The sequence below is a fragment of the Rhinolophus sinicus genome, chromosome 14 (genome assembly GCF_057876585.1).
Source record: "Rhinolophus sinicus isolate RSI-liver-muscle chromosome 14, RSI-T2T, whole genome shotgun sequence".
In the NCBI taxonomy this organism is placed as follows: domain Eukaryota; kingdom Metazoa; phylum Chordata; class Mammalia; order Chiroptera; family Rhinolophidae; genus Rhinolophus; species Rhinolophus sinicus.
The window spans coordinates 184,505,232-184,525,000 of NC_142514.1; the positions used below are offsets into that span (position 1 = coordinate 184,505,232).

At 39.8% G+C, this 19,769-nt stretch overlaps 1 protein-coding gene across 10 annotated transcripts in view; it reads right to left on the reverse strand.

Annotated features, from left to right (window-relative positions):
- KMT5B (lysine methyltransferase 5B) overlaps positions 1 to 19,769 on the reverse strand; it is a 53,158-nt gene that overhangs the window by 22,123 nt on the left and 11,266 nt on the right. For 5 of the 10 annotated variants that reach the window (XM_074336824.2, XM_019717498.3, XM_074336823.2 and 2 more), the window contains 3 exons: positions 12,242 to 12,477; positions 6,040 to 6,187; positions 2,350 to 2,418 (listed from right to left, as the gene is read on the reverse strand). In XM_074336824.2, coding sequence (XP_074192925.1) covers positions 2,350 to 2,418; positions 6,040 to 6,187; positions 12,242 to 12,401 — 377 coding nt within the window. In that variant the 5' untranslated portion in view covers positions 12,402 to 12,477. Of the gene's footprint in view, positions 1 to 2,349; positions 2,419 to 6,039; positions 6,188 to 12,241; positions 12,478 to 19,769 lie in introns of those variants that run through there. The other 5 variants (XM_074336829.2, XM_074336822.2, XM_074336828.2 and 2 more) reach the window with 4 other exon arrangements.

Genomic DNA, 19,769 nt, shown 5'->3' on the forward strand with positions numbered 1-19,769 from the left:
ATTTTTGTCAAGATTGGGTTTTGAAACCCTTCTTGCGGCAACCCTACACTGGGGGTTATTTGCAAGGCAGGAGAGGTTAGGACAACCCAGCATGTGGTAGCTAAGGCACACCACTTCCAGCAATACAAATAGGAAATGGCGGGAAAGGATACCCTGTATTTTTTGTGCAGTGAACAGAAAAGCAATAGTTCACTAGGAGCAAATACAACGAACAATCCACCATGGTGGTGCCAAGGCTACAAAAGACAGAAAGAGCCAAACAATCTTTATATGTTCAATGTGGAGCTACCAGTGGTGACACCCTATTTTTAAATAACTGCATGGCTCGACACAAGCCGTTATTAGCAAGCAAGGCAGAGCCAGGGATAAATTCACCTAAAGCTTTAAGAACAGGAGAGAAGAATAAGTCACAGACCTGGAAGGGACACTGGCTACTCCTGATACGCTGTATGTATGTGTACTCCCCATTTCGGAAACCTGTTCCTTTCTATCTAAAAACGCCTTTCAGTCGGCCTTAGCTTTGTTTCCTCTTTGCTGACGATGCCAAACAATTTACATACTAAAACCAACACAAAATAACCAACTCTTGCTATAGTACTATTCTGTCTTCCACGTTTCCTGTGCTGACTTTTGTTTCTGCTTTCTTGACTTCTATTGGCTCAAATACAAACAAAACCCTCAAAACTGTCACATGCTACCCCCTAACAAGAACCTTCATTTACTTAAAATGTGATTTACTGTCAAAACTTACTGTCACAGTTGGCTGCTATAGGCGTGAAATGACAGTGAGGCAAAGGAAGAAGAAAATGGTTCTGGGTGCAGACAGGAAGGGGAAAAGCCAGTTGTTTTCCGTAATCCTAAGAACTACATCAAAGGCACCTGGCTGACAGTTCAAGTCAAATCCCATTATAACAAATACTGCGGGGAAATAAAAATTATTTAATAACATAAGAGTGTTACAACGATTAGGGCCAGAGCAAAAGGTACTGAGGACCGCAGAAAAAACTGAACTACTTTTCTATTATTGAGTAGAAAGATACCCTCTGTCCTCTCCTTAATCACGACTGCTCTAAATCTCCCACACAAATCGCACAAAGCTCTCCTTACCCCCCAGTTCTTAAAGCTAGAAGAAAATTCAGACTATCTAAAACGACCCCCTCTGTCCATAAAACAAAATCAGGCCCAGGGAGGGCTGGTTACTGGATGGACCGGGCCTGTGGGTCAGGCCTTTCTGGAACCTGCTCTCTTCCGTGGACTCTGAGGCCCTCTTGTGTCGTTTCAGGAGGACAACAGGCTCTGCCCTGCCTTTGCATTGTGTGCCAGTGGAGCCCAGCCAGACAGGGCGGCTGATATTCCCACAATGCAGCGAAAGGGGTGGCCACATATGAGTACTTTCAGATTTAGTACCGGGGGGTGGGGGTGGCGGGGGGGGAGCGTGGAAGGGGAGGCATGAGAAACAAGTATCTGGCATGTCCAAATCAATATGCTCCTCCTCCCTCTCTTAACACAACATTTATTACTTAAATAAACCAAACATTTATTTTTCTCTTCCAACACCTCTGATCAATGGCTGCTGTAAGAAATAAAAAAAAAAAAATATGTCATTTACCATCGTTTCTTATTAAAAGGGGCAGAAGAAAACATATGAATGCACACTCCCACACACCTGTTCCCCACTCTTTCCAGAGACTCACTTCCTAGGTTTTCTTGCTATTTGGTTTTTCGGTTTCCAAACCCAAGAGACCACTGTGGCAATGAAGGGAAGTTGTAGATTTGTCTATATTAGCTGCACTAGTGCCCTTCCATTAGCACGTACAGTCAAGAGCAGACTGGAGGGAGGGACAATGAGGAGGGAGACAGAAAAAAGGAGCAAGGGAAGGAGAAAGGAAGAGAGAGAAAAATGCTCAAATATTTAAGCTACAAAATAAGAAAACCATGAGGCAACGCTGTGAACACCTTTCCCCTGTGATGAAGGTTTAACTGTCGCCCCCGAGAGGAGGAAACCCTACAGCTCTGTGTTCGTTCATTCGTTCATTCCTTCTTCACCTAGAAACAAACCATCCCCGGAAACATACCTGGCTAAGTCCGCAAGCAGCGCTCAGCTTGTCCCATGGAGGGAGTGACTCCTGATCTTTCGATGAGTGATTTCTCCTAAAATTCCCGTTATGGAGTACAAGCGGTTTTTTCAATATAGATATTACTGAGACCAAAGTATTTTAAAAGGTTTGCAAAATGTTCTAAAAATCATGTTTATGCTGACACCTCCAATTACTTCCCAGAAAACAACATTATCAAGGCTGCGAGAGGTTAGCGGGCATCTTATTATTGTTTGTAATGCACTCTACCTACCTCACAGGGTTGTTGTGAGGAAAACTGTCAGATTTTGAAAAATGCCTTGAGCTCCTCGAAGGAAAGGCGCTATAGAAATGCAAACACAAACAACAACAATAAAAAACTATTTGTATAACTTGTAATTTCTAGACAGACTTATTATATTAGTTGTAGCAGAAATCCTTAAAACACTGTGATATTCAAGAACTTTATGAAGCCGTGGGTAGGCTCAGCATGATACCTAAAATTCTTTTCTTCCCATATAACATCATTTTACCATTGATTATGTTATGTTAGAAGGTCTAGAAATTTCTTTACGCTTTCCAGTCAAGCACTTCAAAGTGACATTTAAAGTGATTTATAAATTCATGTCCAACAGTGGATATGAACAATGAAATACATAAATAAGTACAAGACAAAACAGATGGTTACAGCAGCAGAAGGACAAGGGCTGTACAGGCTGAAGTCTGTATTAGAGAAATCAAGAAGAGTAAAAAAAAAAAAAAAAGTGCCCTAACTCTTTTCCCTTCTTTATGTTACTTCCTGCTCAGCTCACTGCTCCCCTGAGACTCCCCACGCTTTAGTATACTGTGAAATCTCTGGGTGAAGCAGCCTAAAAAACGGGGCATTACTGAAAGCCTCTGTCCTTGCTTTACGATCTTCATTCATCTCCCCACTCTGATTTTTAAAAAATCAGAGGTATTACTAACAATTCTATTCTCTGGCTAAAAGGAAGAAATTAAGTTTCATAACTGACAAACGTAACTAAATCTATTTCCCAATAAATCGAAATTACTATTGTGGTTATACTATTTCTAGGTATTCATGCTACCACTCGGACTTACTTGTTAGTAAATATAGGCATATATTAAGATGAAAACATGTGCATTCACAATATAGCTAGTTTGGGAAATTCTCAAATCATTCAGCATCTACTGTTTCTGAATACAGTTCCTGGTGGTACACTAAAAGAAGTCGAAGGAGGAAAAACGGCATAAAAAAGAGAAACGAAAAACTGACAATCAAATTACAGATGCACAAACACGAGAACAAAGAGACCACTTATACAAGAACACACAGACAGCTTGGAGAATTAAAATGCAAGCTCCAATCGTATCATTGAGTCACTTCTTTTGTACCCCAAAGATACAGAAGTCTGTAAACTACTAACTTAAGAAATATTTATGGTTACTCAAATAAAGCATTATAGATTTTCCTTATTTTCTATAAAATAAAATATTTTCTTTGAAAAATATGTAAGTCAACATTCTGGTAAATTCTTGCTCAAGAGATGAAGCAGAATGGATAGTTTTATTTTCAAACAAACCCATTAAGATTAAATGAAAATGTATGCCCTTCACTGAGATTAACAAGCTTCAGTAATAAAATTCTGTGTATTCCCCAAATGTCAGCTTACAAGAGCCTGTTGAAGTACCTTGGAAATAAACATCTCTGGTGAAAGGCCAAGAGCTTTCCCTGATCCAGACACATCAGCTGCCCGGCCACAAGGCCTGAGGTGCCTCCCCTGCTGCCAAGCCAGCTGGTCTCCTCAGGGAACACTCGGGCTACCTACACCATCGATGGCCACTGTCTGAGAATAAACGGTGCACTGAAAGTAGGCGTACATGTTTTCTTCTGCATGTTTAACCAGTTTTCATTTTAGATCCTTCAATTTCTATTCATAAAAAATTTTATGTACTGGATGCATTTTAACTTAGGGATACTTGGATCTAGTAAGGTCTTGAGTTTTAATATTTGCGTGGCAATCCTAAACTTTACATTTTAAGGCTACGTGTTTGTAAGTGAACCCTAGGAAACTACTGGTAAGGAACTTTTATCCACTTATCACATAACAACGAAGCTTGGCAGGCCAGACGCTTTAGGACCCAGCTACCGCTAGTCAGGAGCGTGTCAGAATTGGAGACCCTCAGGGTCCCCCCACCAGCTATTGAGTCAGAACCTGCATTTTTAACAAAATTCCCCACGTGACTCATACAAATTATGAGAAACCGTTGTCATGGAGGATTTTTAGAAAACGGGTTATTTCCTATCGCAGAAGGCCACCAACAGGGAGCCCTTCACCCTCTAGAACAAAGCACGGGGGGTTCTGAATACTCGATGTCTTTCCTAAGCCACTAACACGTTTTTTGTAATTTTGATGGGACGCTTTCTAAGATGGTTTATGCTCTCCCACAGTTTACTGTACGAGGCATAATGAACATAATCTAACACTTTCTTGATGACTCCAGGTCATAATTACGGACCTTTGAAGTAACCCCCTGAATGCCACCAGGCTGTTATGTGAATCAGTGATGTACGTTTCTTAACTCAGAAAATAAAAACGGCTAAAGGGTGACTTAAGTACTATCAGGGTTCTTTAGACAGTGAGCACTGGTCTCTTACGTTCACTGGAGAAAAAGGGAAAATAATGCAAATTGGATTTTAGTTGGACACTAGGGCATCTAATCCTGCTGATTTTCCAGAGAACAGCCATCCATCTGCCTATTTAGAAAATTTAGATATCTGCCCCTCTCAGGCCGGAAACTAGTTAAGTAATCTCTCAAGTCCATCCCAACTTTTCACTTCATTTTAATGAATAAAGATACATGATGACAGGAACTTACATGAAAATACCAGAGGCACATTTTTACCCGAATTACTTCTTTCTGGATTTAGAATGTAATTAATAAATGACTCACACAGCATCTTGTTTGAACTCTAGCAAGGGGATAGAATTAAAAGGGGAAGAAAGTGGGCACAAGATTTTCCTCTAATCACCTGTACTCACCAATTTCTACCTCCCACCTAATCATCGGTGACTAGCTACCTGGTGATCAAGTCCTTCTAGAGCAGTCGCTGAAACCTCAGTGCCAGTGTGACAGAAGTAAGAGTGACAGCGGCTCGGAACTTGCTCTACACTCTAAATGCCTGTGCTTTTCCATCAGACTTGGAAACCCTTTGCCATGGAAGTTAAGAGATAAAGAAAAGTTGTAAAGCTCTGACATAGTGTTTGGTGGCAGTCAATTATGAAATTATTTAAGAACCTTTTGGGGGGAAACATGATGTTTAAGAGAATTAGAATAAATTTAAAGGATGACAGATTTCAAGAGTGGTGTAGTAATATTTTATATAGATGACATCTGATACTCAATAAAGCACTTACACATCTATTTTCTTATCTGCATACTGAATATAAGCGCATGTCTTTAAAAATATTCACTTACTTAGCTGAATGCTTAGCTAAATCTCAAAGATTAAACATGACGACAAAACTCTCTATGTACAGTGGCAATTAAAAGAAAAGTCTGCAATTAAAAGAAAAGTCTGCAATAAAATCATGAAAAAAACCTAATGTAACCTACTTTCAGTAGGGAAAAAAAAATCACATACATTTTCCAGGTTTTATAGGATGCGTGTAAGATTTTTCTTTCAGCTAATTATCATCAACATTTAAAATAGAATATAAAGATGCTCCTCCAGCTTTATATTTTAATAGAAATATCCTGAGATAAAATAAGAACACAGAATTAAAACTGACAAGACTCTTAGAAGCTTCTGTTGCTTTTCTTGGTTCACATATAGAAAATCCTTCTATCGGAAAGAACTTTTCTTTAACGTCATTTTAAATTTTGAATAAAAGTAAAATTAGCCATCTATTTTCTTAAATTCAACATCATCTGTTTCATCAGGATAAAGACTTAAAATTACCTAGTATTCATTTTGTGTGTTTGAAAACCTAAATAGGGATCAAGAACCAAACTGGTTGCTAGGTCATCGTTTTCACAGAGCTCCTTGGCAGACATTCCAGAAGATGGTACATATCGACTCTGTCCTTCGAATCCTGAATTACCATTACCTGTGAAAAGGAAAAGAAAAGTAACTCAAACTGAAAACTACTTAAATCTACCTTAAAAACCTTTAGCTTCATTGCCCATTCAAGCTACCGTAGTAATCAAGAACTGAAATCAGTTTTAGTAATTAAGAGTTTAGTACCTTTTGCATAAACATAAAACCAAATGCAGTAAACTAACCTAATTGTTGAGAGTATTTTGGTTAGCAGATAATATTATCATGTTTCCCAAGAACAGGGTCTAGACAGTTGTGAGAATCTTTGGCTCAGAGGCCTTACTCACCCCTCCAAGGAAGAGCTGAGAACTGGGGAGGGTGAGGGTGTTCATGAAGTTAGCAGGAGAGCATAAAGGGCCATGACAGACAGGGCTGGGGCGAGGAGGAAACAAGAGGAACATAAGATACTCTGCAGTAACTGCCAGAAGCGTAGATCTCAAGTACGAAAAGGATGTCTCGAGGAGTTAACTCCAGCTTCCTGCTTTTGGGCAGACGAATGATTGTTATTCCCCACTCTGCAGATGACAGGCCCAGAGGTTAAGAAACTGGCCTATGATTACAGAGCTAGGAAGTAGAAGTGAGCAAAGGAGAGGATGACAGGCCTATTTCTCACTGACCTATCCGAAACAACTTTTTAAGGAATGGATAAAAATAGGGAAAGTGACTGAAATATATGTGTGACTGAAGTAACTGGGTTTAACTGGGAGAAAAACAATGGAAAGAGGAAAGGAAAGCCAAACATATGTATGAAGTTTCCTCGGTGCTGATTTAAGTTTGATGTATAAACCACTGACAGTCTTTTCAGGAGTAGTGAAGACACCAGCGGTGTAACTTGAAGCCTCTCAAAATTAAGACGTGGAAGAACGAGAGACACAGTGAGAGGTGTAACCTTCTTTTCATCCACTCTTTCAAAAAAATAAAAACAAAACACTTACATGTAAGTCCCTGATAAAGGGTAGGTATATGTTTTGCAATCAAATTATTGGTATATAGTTATGTGAAAAGCTATCAAATCATTCTATTTTGTGTATCAGCTTTATTGAAATATAATTCACATACAATTCACCCATTTAAAGTATACAATTCAATGATTTTTTTTTTTTAAACATATTCACAGAATTGTGTAACCATCACCACAATCAATTCTGGAACGTTTCCTCACTCCCATTACCAGTCACTCTCCATTTCTCCCTCTCACACAGCCCCTGGCAACCACTAATTTCCTCTGTTTCTATGAATTTGCCCAGTCTGAAAATTTCACATAGATGAATCATACAACACGTGGTCTTTTGTGACTGGCTTCTCTCAGTTACCATAATGTTTCCAAGGGTCCTCCACGCTGTATCATGCATCAGTACTATTATGGCCAAATAGTACGCCAGTGTATGGATGCACCACCTTTTGCTTATTCACTCATCAGCTGATGGGCATTTGGACTGTTTCCGCTTTTTGGCTATTATGAATTACGTTTCTATGAACATTCATGGAAAAGTTTTTATGTTTACGTATGTTTTCAATTCTCTCATGTACATACCTAGGAGTGGAACTGCTAGGTCATATGGTAATTCAATACTTAACCTTTTGAGGAATTGCCAGACTGCTTTATGTTCCCAAAAGCATGGTATGAGGATTCTAAATTCTCCATATCATCACCAACACATTACTATCTGTCTTTTTGATTGCAGATATCCTAGTGGTTGTGAAATGGTATCTTACGGTTTTGATTTGCATTTCCCTGATGACTAATGATTTTGAGCATCTTTTCATGTACTGGTTATTTGTATATCTTTGGAGAAATGTCTCTATTCAGATCTCTTGCCCATTTTTAAATTGGAACTTTTACTGTTGACTTGTAAGAGTTCTTTGTATATTCTCGATACTAGTTCTTTATCAGATATATGATTTGAAAATATAGTCTCCCATTGTGTGAGTTGTCTTTCCATGTCTTGACGGTAAGTATCCCTTTAAGCACAAAACTTGGCAACTTTGATGAATTTCAATTTATCTTTTATCTTTTCTTTTGCTCCTTGTACTTTTAGTATATTAAGAAACCATTGCCTAATTCTAAGTCATAAAAGTTTATGCCTATGTTTTCTTCCAGGAGTTTCATAGTGTTAGCTTTTAATTTATATGTTTGATCCATTTTGAGTTAATTTTTCACATATAGTGTGAAGTCAGGTCTAATTTAATTCTTTTGCATGTGGATATCCAGTTTTTTCAGCACCATTTGTTGAAAAGATTATTCTTTCCCTACTTAATTTTCTTGGCAGTCTTGTCAAAAATCAACTAACTGCAAACATGAGGGTTTATTTATGAACTCTGAGTTCTATTCCATTGATATATGTCTCTCCAGATGCCAGGATAACACTGTCTTGAATATTGCAACTTTGAAGTACGTTTTGAAATTGAGAAGTGTGAGTCCTCCAACTTTGTTCTTTTTTCAAGACTGTTTTAGTTATTCTGGGCCCCTTGAATTTCCGTAAGAATTTTACGATCAGCTTGTCAATTTCTGTAAAGAAGCCAGTTGGGATTTTGATAGGAAGTGCATCCAATCTACAGATCATTTGGGGAATACTGCCATCTTACCAATATTAAGCCTTGAAATCAATGAACATATGATATCTTTCTATTTATTTAGGTTTTCTTTAATTTCTTTCAACGATGTTTTGTAGTTTTCAGAGTGTAAGTATTACACTTTTATTGTTAACTATTTTTCTTTTTGATGCCATTGTAAACAATATTGTTAACTTCTTTTTTGAATTGTTCATTACAAGTATATAGAAATAAAATACTGACTTTTGTATACTGATCTTGTATCCTTCAACTTTGCTGAACTCGTTGATTACTTCTAATAGTTGTTTAGAGGATTCCTTAGGATTTTCTACATATGCAATCACGTAGTCTGCAAATACAGATTGTTCTGCCTCTTCCTTTACAATCTGGATGCTTTTTAGTTTTCTTGGCTACTTGCCATTGTTAGCACCTCTAGTACAATGCTGAATAGAATGAGAATGGATTTTGTGTCTTGTTCCTGACCTTAGGGGAAAACCATTTAACATTTCACTATTAAATATGACATGCTAGCTGTGGGTTTTCATAGATGTCCTTTATCAGGTTGAAGAATTCCTTTTTATTACTAGTTTGTTGAATGTTTTTTTTCTGAAAAGGGTACTGGATTTTGTCAAATGTGTTTTCTGTATCCACTGGGATGATTGTATGGTTTTTGTCCTTCATTCTCTTGATACGGTGCATTGCATTAATTGATTTTCAGATGTTAAACCAACCTTGCATTCCTGGAATAAATCCCACTTGGTCATGCTGTAGAATCCTTGGCCTCTGTTGTTGGATTTGGTTTGCCAACATTTTACTGAGGATTTTTACATCCATATTTATTAGAGATATTGGTCTGTAGTTGTCTTCAGGAAGTGTTCCCTTCCTTTCTATTTTTTGGAATAGTCTGTGAAGAATTGGTGCTCTTCTTTTAAACATCTGCCAGTATTCACCAATGAAGACATCTGGGCCTGAGATGTTCCTGTAGGGAGTATGTGTTTTTTTCGTTCTTTTTCTTTTGTCTTTCTAATTACTGACTCAATCTCCTTACTAGCTACAGGTTTATTCTGATTTTGTATTTCTTCTGATTCAGTTTTGGTAGTTTGTAACTTTCTAGGAATTTGTTCAGTTAATCTAAATTATCTAATTTGTTGGTATACAGTTGTTCATAGTATTGTTATAATCCTTTTTATTTCTGTAAGGCAATAGCAACGTCCCCTCTTTCATTCTTGATTCATGAGTTTTCTTTCTCTTGGTCTGCCTTGCTTAAAGGTTTGCCAATTTTGTTGATCTTTTCAAAGAATCAACTTTTAGCTTTGTTGATTTTCTCTACTGTCTTTCTAGTCTCTATTTTGTTCATTTCACTCCATTATGTACTTCCTTCTGCTTGCTCTTTTTCTGGTGTTTTAAGGTTAAAAAGTTAAGGTATTGATTGAAATCTTTCGTCCTTCTTTAATATGGTGTTCGCAGCTACAAATTTCCCTCTAGGCGTTGCTTTAGCTGTATCCCATTAGATTTGGCATGTTATAGCCTCATTTTCAATCGTCTAAAAGTATTTTCTCATTTCTCTTTTGATATCTTCTTTAACCCACTGGTTATTTAGGAGTTTAATTTCCATATATTTGTGAATTTCCCAAATTTGCTATTCATTTCTAATTTTACACCATTGTCACCAGAAAACATACACAGTATGATTTCCATCCTTTAAATTTATTGAGAGTTGCTGTAATGGTCTATGGTCTATCCTAAAAAATGTTCATGTGCACTTGAAAAGAATGTATATTCTGCCATTATTGGGTGGAGTATTCTATAGATGTCTGTTAGTAAGAGTTGGTTTAGAGAGTTGTTTAAGTCTTCTTTCCTTGTTGATCTTGAGCCTAGTTGTTCTAACCATTATTGACAGTAGGGTACTGAAGTCTCCAAATTATTGCTGAGTTCTCTATTTCTCCAGTTTTGTCAGTTTTTGCTTCACGTATTTTGTGGCTATGATGTTACGTGAAGTCACTGCAGTTTATCTAAGATGGAGCATTGCTTTGTTTCTCTTCATCACTGGCTCCTTTGGCACCATTCTTGCCCAATAACATTCAATATGATGCTGTCCATCGTCACATTCTCTGGGTTTTTCCAACTTATCCCTCTAAATCTGTCTACACTTGTCAAAGTATAGCCTATAGAACGGTCATTTGCTAAACTCTTATGTACCTGCAACAATTAAGCAAATTAAGACCATTTTGCCCTATGATGCATAAGAGGAGGCCAATAGAAATTTGCTTTTTAAAGAAGAGCTTAAGAGATGCCTAATCTACTGAACAGAGCCAATATCGCTGCTAGAGTCGTGATAGTTCTCAATTCCTTCAGGTTCCCATCACATGCTAAGGGCGGAGGCGGTGTCCATGCAGAGAGGACCCGTTCGGTCTTAGATTCTCCTTCTGCTCCTATTCCAAGCAGGGATTTCTGCCTGCTTCTTTACAGAAACCGTGACCTGATCTGATATGGAAAGGTTAAGGTATTGATTGAAATCTTTCGTCCTTCTTTAATATGGTGTTCGCAGCTACAAATTTCCCTCTAGGCATTGCTTTAGCTGTATCCCATTAGATTTGGCATGTTATAGCCGGGACCCAATGGATAGCATAAACCCTGAAAGTTAGAAGGAAATGAATCAGAACTGGGCAATCTATCTGAAGCTGCAGCAAAGACCAGGCTAATCCAATCTACTGGAAGTAAGCCGACTGCAACACAAATTAAAGCTGTTTGGCAGTGTCTCAATTAACCTCAGGAAAAGCAAAGAGACAGAAAGTGTCTTCCTTATCATGGCTGTTCACGTCATACGGCTGCTACTTCGACTTATACTCATGCGGGGGCATTTTACTACTCTTAGAAGAACTATGAAACATGCATCAACTCTGCAATTTCTCAGAATTCTCACCAAGTAGCCTCATTCTCACCAAGAAGTATAGAGGTAAAAAACTAACTTATCATCAACAGGGCTTCCCTGTCAGAATAAACTATTTTTCAACCTCTATACAAGTATAAGGAGAATAAATGGTGACAATTTGTGAAGCTGCCCTAAACTCCACTTATCGTAAGTTGCCTTTATTAATTCATATTACTCTATAATATAGTTTTCAAAGAAATATATACTTATACTTACATTGAATATGAAAAATGCAGTTTGAACTTTTAAGAAATTCAGTAGCAGTACTTTAATATTTTTATAGAACAGATTAATCATTTAGGTATAAATTCTATAAAATATAATTTAAAACTACGGATATAAAAGCACGACTAAACATTATTAATTAAGCATTAAACTTAAGTTGTATACCATGTTTGATGAGACTGAAAATTGATATAACTTTGAAAGAGTAAAAAAACTATACTATTAAGTGTGAGAACATAAAAAATTGTTCTGAAAACCACAAAGAACAGAATACACAGAGAACAGAATTACGAACTGGAAAGAATTACTGCCCCATTTCACAATCAAAAGAGCGACAGTTAAGTGTGTACATACAGCGGCTTGACCTCCTCTCGACTGCGTTTTTGCCCGCCTTCACGGTGTCCTTCCCCGTGTGCTGTAATTTTGATTGATTCTGCTGATGGTCATTAGACAACTTGCCTCCATTTCTCCTGCCATTCACCACCATGTTCTTGGATTCTCCCAACCACTTCATACCCACAGACAGCCTGACCCAGGTGCATTTAGTCACTCTCTTCAGATAGCTTAGAGAATAATTTCAACGTTCTCTCCTAACAGAAACAAAATATGAAAAATAAAACGGGGAGGTAAATACATAAAAGACGATGCTACATAGACCCTTGAGAAAGATACCGAGTATTAAGTTATTTAGTAATTAACGTTTCCACTTTTTCCTTCCTTTTTTTTTTTTTTTAAGGAGGGCGCAGCTCACAGAGGCCCATGTGGGGACTGAACCAGTAACCCTTTTATTAGCACCACTCTCTAACCACCTGAGCTAATGGGCCACCCCAATATTTCCACTTTTTAAAGACCTGACTCTCCGGCCATCCGTGTCACGATGAGGTCTGCAGTACCCGCCTCCCCCCCGCCCCGGGAGGGACTCCTTCTGTCTCGTTCACTGCTTGTGCTTTAAATAGCTATTGGTAAATAGTACGAGCTCAATAAATGTTTATTTTTCAGTTACCAATAAGAATCATCATGGTTCCTTATTATGCTGATACTGAGGTACAGCTCAGTTACCTGCTCAAATTACTTGGTTTGGTAACATTCTATTAACTGTGAGTAAACGACAGGAAGTTATTTCTTGTCTACAACAGCTTGTCACATCTGTTAAAGTCAATGTTCAAGGTATTTAGGGATATCTTATCAAATTTCAAAGTATTGCCCATCATAAAATGTCTGCCTTAGCATTCCTTTACAACGGCAACAAAAACTGGGAGACTATATTTGTTAATATAGCGTTATCTCTCACTATCTGAATTTTAATTAGCTGAATTTGGGAACTGAATGATTTGGATAGTGAGGGATACTCATAGTTTATAAGGACTTTGGAAAGTGATGGTATAATAGATTACATCTGCTGGTAATGGAATGAGAAGGAGGATGTTGTGACGTCATCTCACTACGGAATTATGCCTTTAGTATAAGTTAGACTACAGAGCACACAGACCTTTAAAGCTAAAGGAACTTGAAGATCCTAGTACAAGTCCTTTAACTTGCATACGGAACCGAGGCCAGAGAGACTGAGGTCCATGCCCAGCGCCACACGATCGCCTGCGGCAGAATCACCAGGGGAACCCAGCACTGTGGCCTGAGGGTTGCTCACTACACCATACGAACGGCAGTTTCCTTACGTTTTATATACACACAGAAAAGTGTACAAATGGGACATTATTTTGAAGTACTCCCAGAAACGTGTAACTGGACAGGCCTTTAATGACGACCAACACAAATACAAAACATTTTTACTTGACTTCTGGTCTCTTTCATGTCACAGGACCTTTGTGTGAATTCACAGTGGGGTAAAATGTGTGTGTGAGCAACATGCTTAGGTAAAAAATATGTGATCCACATTAAGCATCCTTTCATAATTGTTCTCCAACATGTATTTTTCTCCCGGTTCTTTCACTATTTAAATTCAATTAGTATTCGACTTTTATTGTGCATATGTTTTGATTCTTCATATAGGCTTCACTAAACCCAGAAAAATACTGCATCTTAAATAATAGAAAAGGGTAAGTAAAACTATTGATATATCAGTTATAAGCTAAAGATTCTTCAACCATTACAATTTCTCAAATTAAACATAAGACCTCTTATTGATGAGTAAACATCCTACGTTTACACTTAGAAGAAAAGGCACAGAACTCGAGAGCAGTATACTTTTGAAACACAAAGGCAAAGAAAGCTTGGGAAAAAGGCAATGCCCCATGACACGCTTGCTCCACTCTGTCTGGAACACAAGGACCCGGTCTTTTTGTCTGGCTACTCCCTTCACATTCCAGGACCTTTTCCTTGGTCCTCGCTGTCAAGTGCAGGTAGACACCCTACTATAAAACTTAGGTGAAAGTCCGTACGTCACTGTAGCAATGGTCGGTCTGACTCCTTAATGGATCAAGAGCTCCTGAGGTCGAGAATTCATTTTTCTTTTCTCTAACCCCGGTATCCAGCACAGCACACAGCACTCAACTGATGGAAGAATAAATAAATGAGGCTATAGTCTAACCCACCTAACGGAAACTGTATTTCTGCATTTTTTAAAGCTGTACATTAAAGTTATGTCCTGACCCTCCAAACCCTCTTCTTTCTCAAGGTACCCAAGCTGCTATAGGCAGACATGGCAGGAATCACAGCCGCTCCTGCCCCCAACCTCCCTGCCACCTGCCATTATGCTTCCCGGTTCACCCCCTAGGTGTGCACCTCCAAACAGAAGGGACAAGGAGAAGAGGGTAAAGCGCGTTTGGTCCTTTGGCAGCTCCATCTCAGGGATGCCCACGTGTAACACACAACTATGCCCAATGACTGAAGCATGTGTTTCTAAGACTCGTAGGAGGGTCTTCCTCACTGATAAGACATGAAGTGTAACTATATGGAATGGAAAAGACCAAGAGGCTTTAGGAAGAGCTGAGAGGCAAAAGAAATAGCAACTCATCTCTCCACAGAGCATCCGTAAGTCCCAACCCAGAGTCCCACTCCGAGCTGAAAACCAAAACCGACACGAGGCCCAGCAATCTGTTCTAACAGCCGTCCAGGTGACTCTGATGCAAGCTCCAGTGTGAGGACCACTGTCCTAAGTCACTTACGCGAACTCCTGCACGAAGTCACTTGGTCACCTATTAGGGCAAAGATGCCAAATCGCAAGGAAAATTGTGGAATAAAAAATTTTAATTTGAGGAAATGATACCTATGAACCTATTATTTCCCGAGGACCAGGAGTTCACCAGGAAGTCATTCCAGCAGCACACTTCTGCGCAGTTCGTGGAACACAGACTAAGAGCCACTGGGACTTACACGTAATTTCTACCAAATCTGTGTTATTGATCCAAACTGGAGCAGATTCATAACCTCGGGTCTCATTTATATTGCAGTCCACCGACACTATCATGTTTGAACTGAAGGTACCTTAGTGTAGCAGGACTCTGTCACTCAGAGTGGGGCTGAATTTCACTAGTGTGACTGCACTGTACGTGTCTGATATATTCTATCAGAGGCTCCAATACGCCCCACTCGTCAAGGTAACAACAGCTCATTTAGGCAAAAGATTTCACTTAGGCTCACAAATGAATATTTTGTGAAAGCAGTTCTGGTAAAGCGATCAGAAATGTTGGGGCTATTTATAATTTTTTAGCTCAAAATGAGTATCTGTCATAAAAACCCTAATTTTATCAGGTCACCGTTTGCTCTGCCCCACGTGTGTGGAATCTGTTCTTGGCCGGGAGCTTGCCTATCCGACCACAAGCTGGACGAGCAGTACGTTACTGGTGGACATAGAATTCAAAAGCTAACACAGCTGACAGTGGCAGACTATGGAGACCGGGCTGAAGCCACCGGTGGCTGGCAAAGCCTCATGGCCTCGGCTCCCACAGGGCCCCTACCAACATAAGCAAGGGTGCAGCGTCTCCGGCCCAGACACAGTTGGCTCACATGGAAATGCCACCATGGCCTTGGCTTAGCTGAAGTACTGAGCTAACTGGCCACTGACTGTATTTATTTAGAAGTAAAAATTACCTCAAATTTATCCCAAAATTGGCAGAAAATTTTTTTTTCAAGAAATGAGTACTGGCCACTCCTTAAATGGCATAACAGTTACAAATCTTTCTCTGTTCTGATTTCCCAATATAAAAATATCCAGAAAATTATCAGTCATCTATTATATTCCCAACATTATTCCAGGCAGTGGGGGTACAGCAAAGAACAAAACAAGGTTTCTCCTTCATCTGTGCTTATATTCTAATGAAGATTGCTCTGGGAAATAACAAATGCACAAATAAATGCCAGCACCTTGGAGAAAATCAAGGAGTGCTAAGTGGCAGGGAGCGTTTCGGGTGGCATAGGGGCCTGATGGGGGCAAGAAGCCAGGCAGCTGGGGAGAGCGCGATCGGCAAAGGCAAGGCCACAGCTGAGGGAAAGCACTGGGCGTATCTGAGGACCCGCACGGGGCCAGGGTGGCTGGGGCAGAGTAAGGGCGGGAGGGCGGTCAGAGAGGGTGCTAGAAGCAGCAAGGCGGGACAGAGGGCCCCAAAGGCACTGCTGAGAGGGGCACTGACCCTCAGTGAGGCGGACAGCAGGGGACGGACATGATCTGAGTTCAGTCTTAAAGGCCCGGGCCAGCTGCTTGCTGTGTGGAGAAGAGCTCACCATTAATGTTGTGTGTGTGTGTGTGTGCGTGTGCGCTTAGGAGGGCGCAGCTCACAGTGGCCCACGTGGAGATCAAACCGGCAACCTTGGTGTTATCAGCACCACGCTCTGACCAACTGAGCCAACCGGCCGTCCCTCACAATGAATGCTTTTTAAAAAGCAGTTCTAATGAAGTTATTATCAAGGTGGGGGGACAGGCGAGAAGGCACCAGCTGAGAAACTCCCGCGGTAAACTAGACACCGGTGCCTGCAGCAGCAGTGGTGAGGAGCAGTCGGGTTCTGGATCTTTTCTGAAGGTTTTGCTGATAGACGGGATTTGCTAACAGATTGTGTGAAAGAAAGACTCAAACATGCCTCCAAATGCACGGACGGCCTGTGTAGTCACAGCTGTGACAAACAGTACAGGAACATGAGGCTTTGGCAGGGGTCGGGGAGCAGGAGCTTGGTTCTGGTCACGTTTGAGACGCCCATCAGAGACCGAGGGGACGTGCAGAGAGGCAGCTGGACACAGGGCCTGGAGCACGCGTCCAGGCTGGACAGATACACCTGGGAGTCAGAGTACGAATGGCATTTCATGCCATGGAACGAGATGAACTGAACCAGGAAGTGAGTCCAGAGAAAAGAAGGCTAAGGGCTGAGGGAGCGCCCCAACTTCTAAAGACCAAGATGAAGAAAGAGCAGCAAAGGATGCTGAGAGGAGCACCTAGTGAGGAAGGAGGAGAAGCCAGAGCAAAGCAGGGACCAGCACTTCCGGGGGAAAGTGACCACCAGGCTCCGAAGGCAAATCCTCTCCTAAGAGTGTTGAAACTCACCAGGCGAATGGGCCACTCACCATCTGGGAGCCTCTTTCAGAAACAACAGAGACCTTCTAAAATGGACACAATGTTTCGAAACATGGGCTCTGTGAAAAAAAGTTAGATAGTGAATAAAAAGCATCAAGTAAGAGAGCAAGAGTAGAAATTGCACATGCCAGAATAGATATATGTAAATTAAATTCAGAGGGTGGGAGACGATAGGAATAGATTAATTTGAGAACAGTAGGCCTTGAGAGAATTTATAAGGATCTTTTTTTTACTAAAATACTGTTTTTGAATTAATAGATTAGCTACTTCTCTGGAGCAGAGCAACAGATCTCATCAGAGTGTGGTAACGGGGTGGAATTCCTGAGGTTACTGTGCAAGCCTCTGCTCCCCTATTTTTATGGGGGTTCACAAAATGATGAAACCAGGTTCTAAAGAAATGCAATGACTCTGCTCCAGGACGGGCAGCACCACCCCCTGGGAGGTTCCCCTGACACTCAAGTCAGCAGGAAAGGCAGATTCACTCACTGTACATGGTTTCACCGGACCAATCAATAAGGGGAAGCAAGCACGTTTCAGATTCTAGTACCAAACATAAATAAAAGGGCAGACAACTTAGGATAATACAAAATATAGTGGGAAAACTGCTAAAATAAGAGGTGTATTTAATAAAGAAAGTATTTCTAGAATTATGTAGAGTTATATTTAAAAAGGACACTCCTAATCTTATTACAATACCACTACGGTAAAAAGCACACACACACCATCACCACCAGCCCATTTCAAATCATCAACAGAATGGCTATCTTTGGGGGAATGGGATTAACACTAAACATTTTTCCCCCCAAAATGTTTAGAGTGATTTTATAATCGTAGGCGGGGGGCCGGGGGTGGGGAAGCAAACAAAAAAAACCCCTGATACTTGAAAAAGCTTCAAGAGAAAGCAGAGCTGTTTCACAGAAAATGTGCTCTGCAAAGAGCCTGCTGTATCCTTTGCAAAGAGCCTGCTGTATCCCGGCAGGGTGACCCTTCTCTCCTTCCACTGTCCCTTGGATACACCCGGGATTTGAAACTATTCAGTGACTTCTGAGTTAATCGCTCATGCCCAATTTGAGAACTGTAGTTCCAAGGAGTTTTTTAACTGAATGTCCTAAACACAAGCCAAGATTTTAAAAAATCTGTCAGAAAAAGTGAAAACATTGATTCTGAGTATCAAGAATTTTAACAAAATTCCTGGACTTTATCAAGAACTTTCTAACCAGTTTACATGTTGAACTTGTGTGCAGATAGTTTATCTTAGAGAAATTATCCAGTGTCAATGAAACAATCCCCAAGTGGTTGAAAAGGAAAAGGTAATACATTTTTAAAAAGCAGGCTCTAGCTTGCTAGAAGACTTTTGGAATTCTTTATTGAGAAAAAGCAGAGCAAACATTTTTCAAATGGTTCAGCTACAATTTATTAAGAAAAAAATTCAAATGTGCTCCAATGTTCATCACAGCTTTATTTATAGTGGCCAAGGCATGGAAACCAAAGCGTCCTTCGATAGATGAATGGATAAAGTTGTGGCATATATACATAATGGAATACTAATTCTGCCGTAAGATGAAACAGTACCATTTGCGACAACATGGATGGATCTTAAGATTATTATGCTGAGCGAAATAAGTCAGACAGAAAAAGCAGAGAACCATATGATTTCACTGATATGTGGTATATAAAACTGAAAACAACCAAAAAAACCCAAGACAAACAAATGGAAGAAACAAAAACTCATGGACACAGACAACAGTTTAGTGGTTACCAGAGGGTAAGGGGGTTGGGGGGTGGAAGATGAGGTAAGGGGGATCAAATATATGGTGATGGAAGGAGAACTGACTCTGGGTGGTGAACACACAATGTGATGTATGGATGATGTATAACAATTGTCACCCCAATAAACTTTAAAAAAAAAAAGAAAATTCAATATACCGAACAGTTACCAGCGTTATCCCTGGAGAATGAGACAACTGTTACCTGTTACATGATATATTTTTCACAGGGTTCAACTTTTGAAAATGAGCATTATTACTTTTGTAATAAAAAATTTAAAGATATATAAAAAGAAAAAAAAGACTTCACAAAAGTCCTTCTGCATCATTCACGTGCATGTAGTTCAAAGCAAGTTCCAAAACCTTCCTATAGCAATTGAAAAGGCGGCTTCTAGAGTGATGACAAATCTCACACGTTAATAAAATACTTCCACGAGTTTTCCACACTTTACTTCTGGACTTGGGATGCTCAGTGTCACAATCCCAGACTCCCAGGGGCTTTATACTTAAAATCGGTATAAGGAAGACAAACACAAATAAAAAGCATAGAAATGAGAGAAAGCACTGTCCGAAGAGGAAACAACAAACAAAGACACC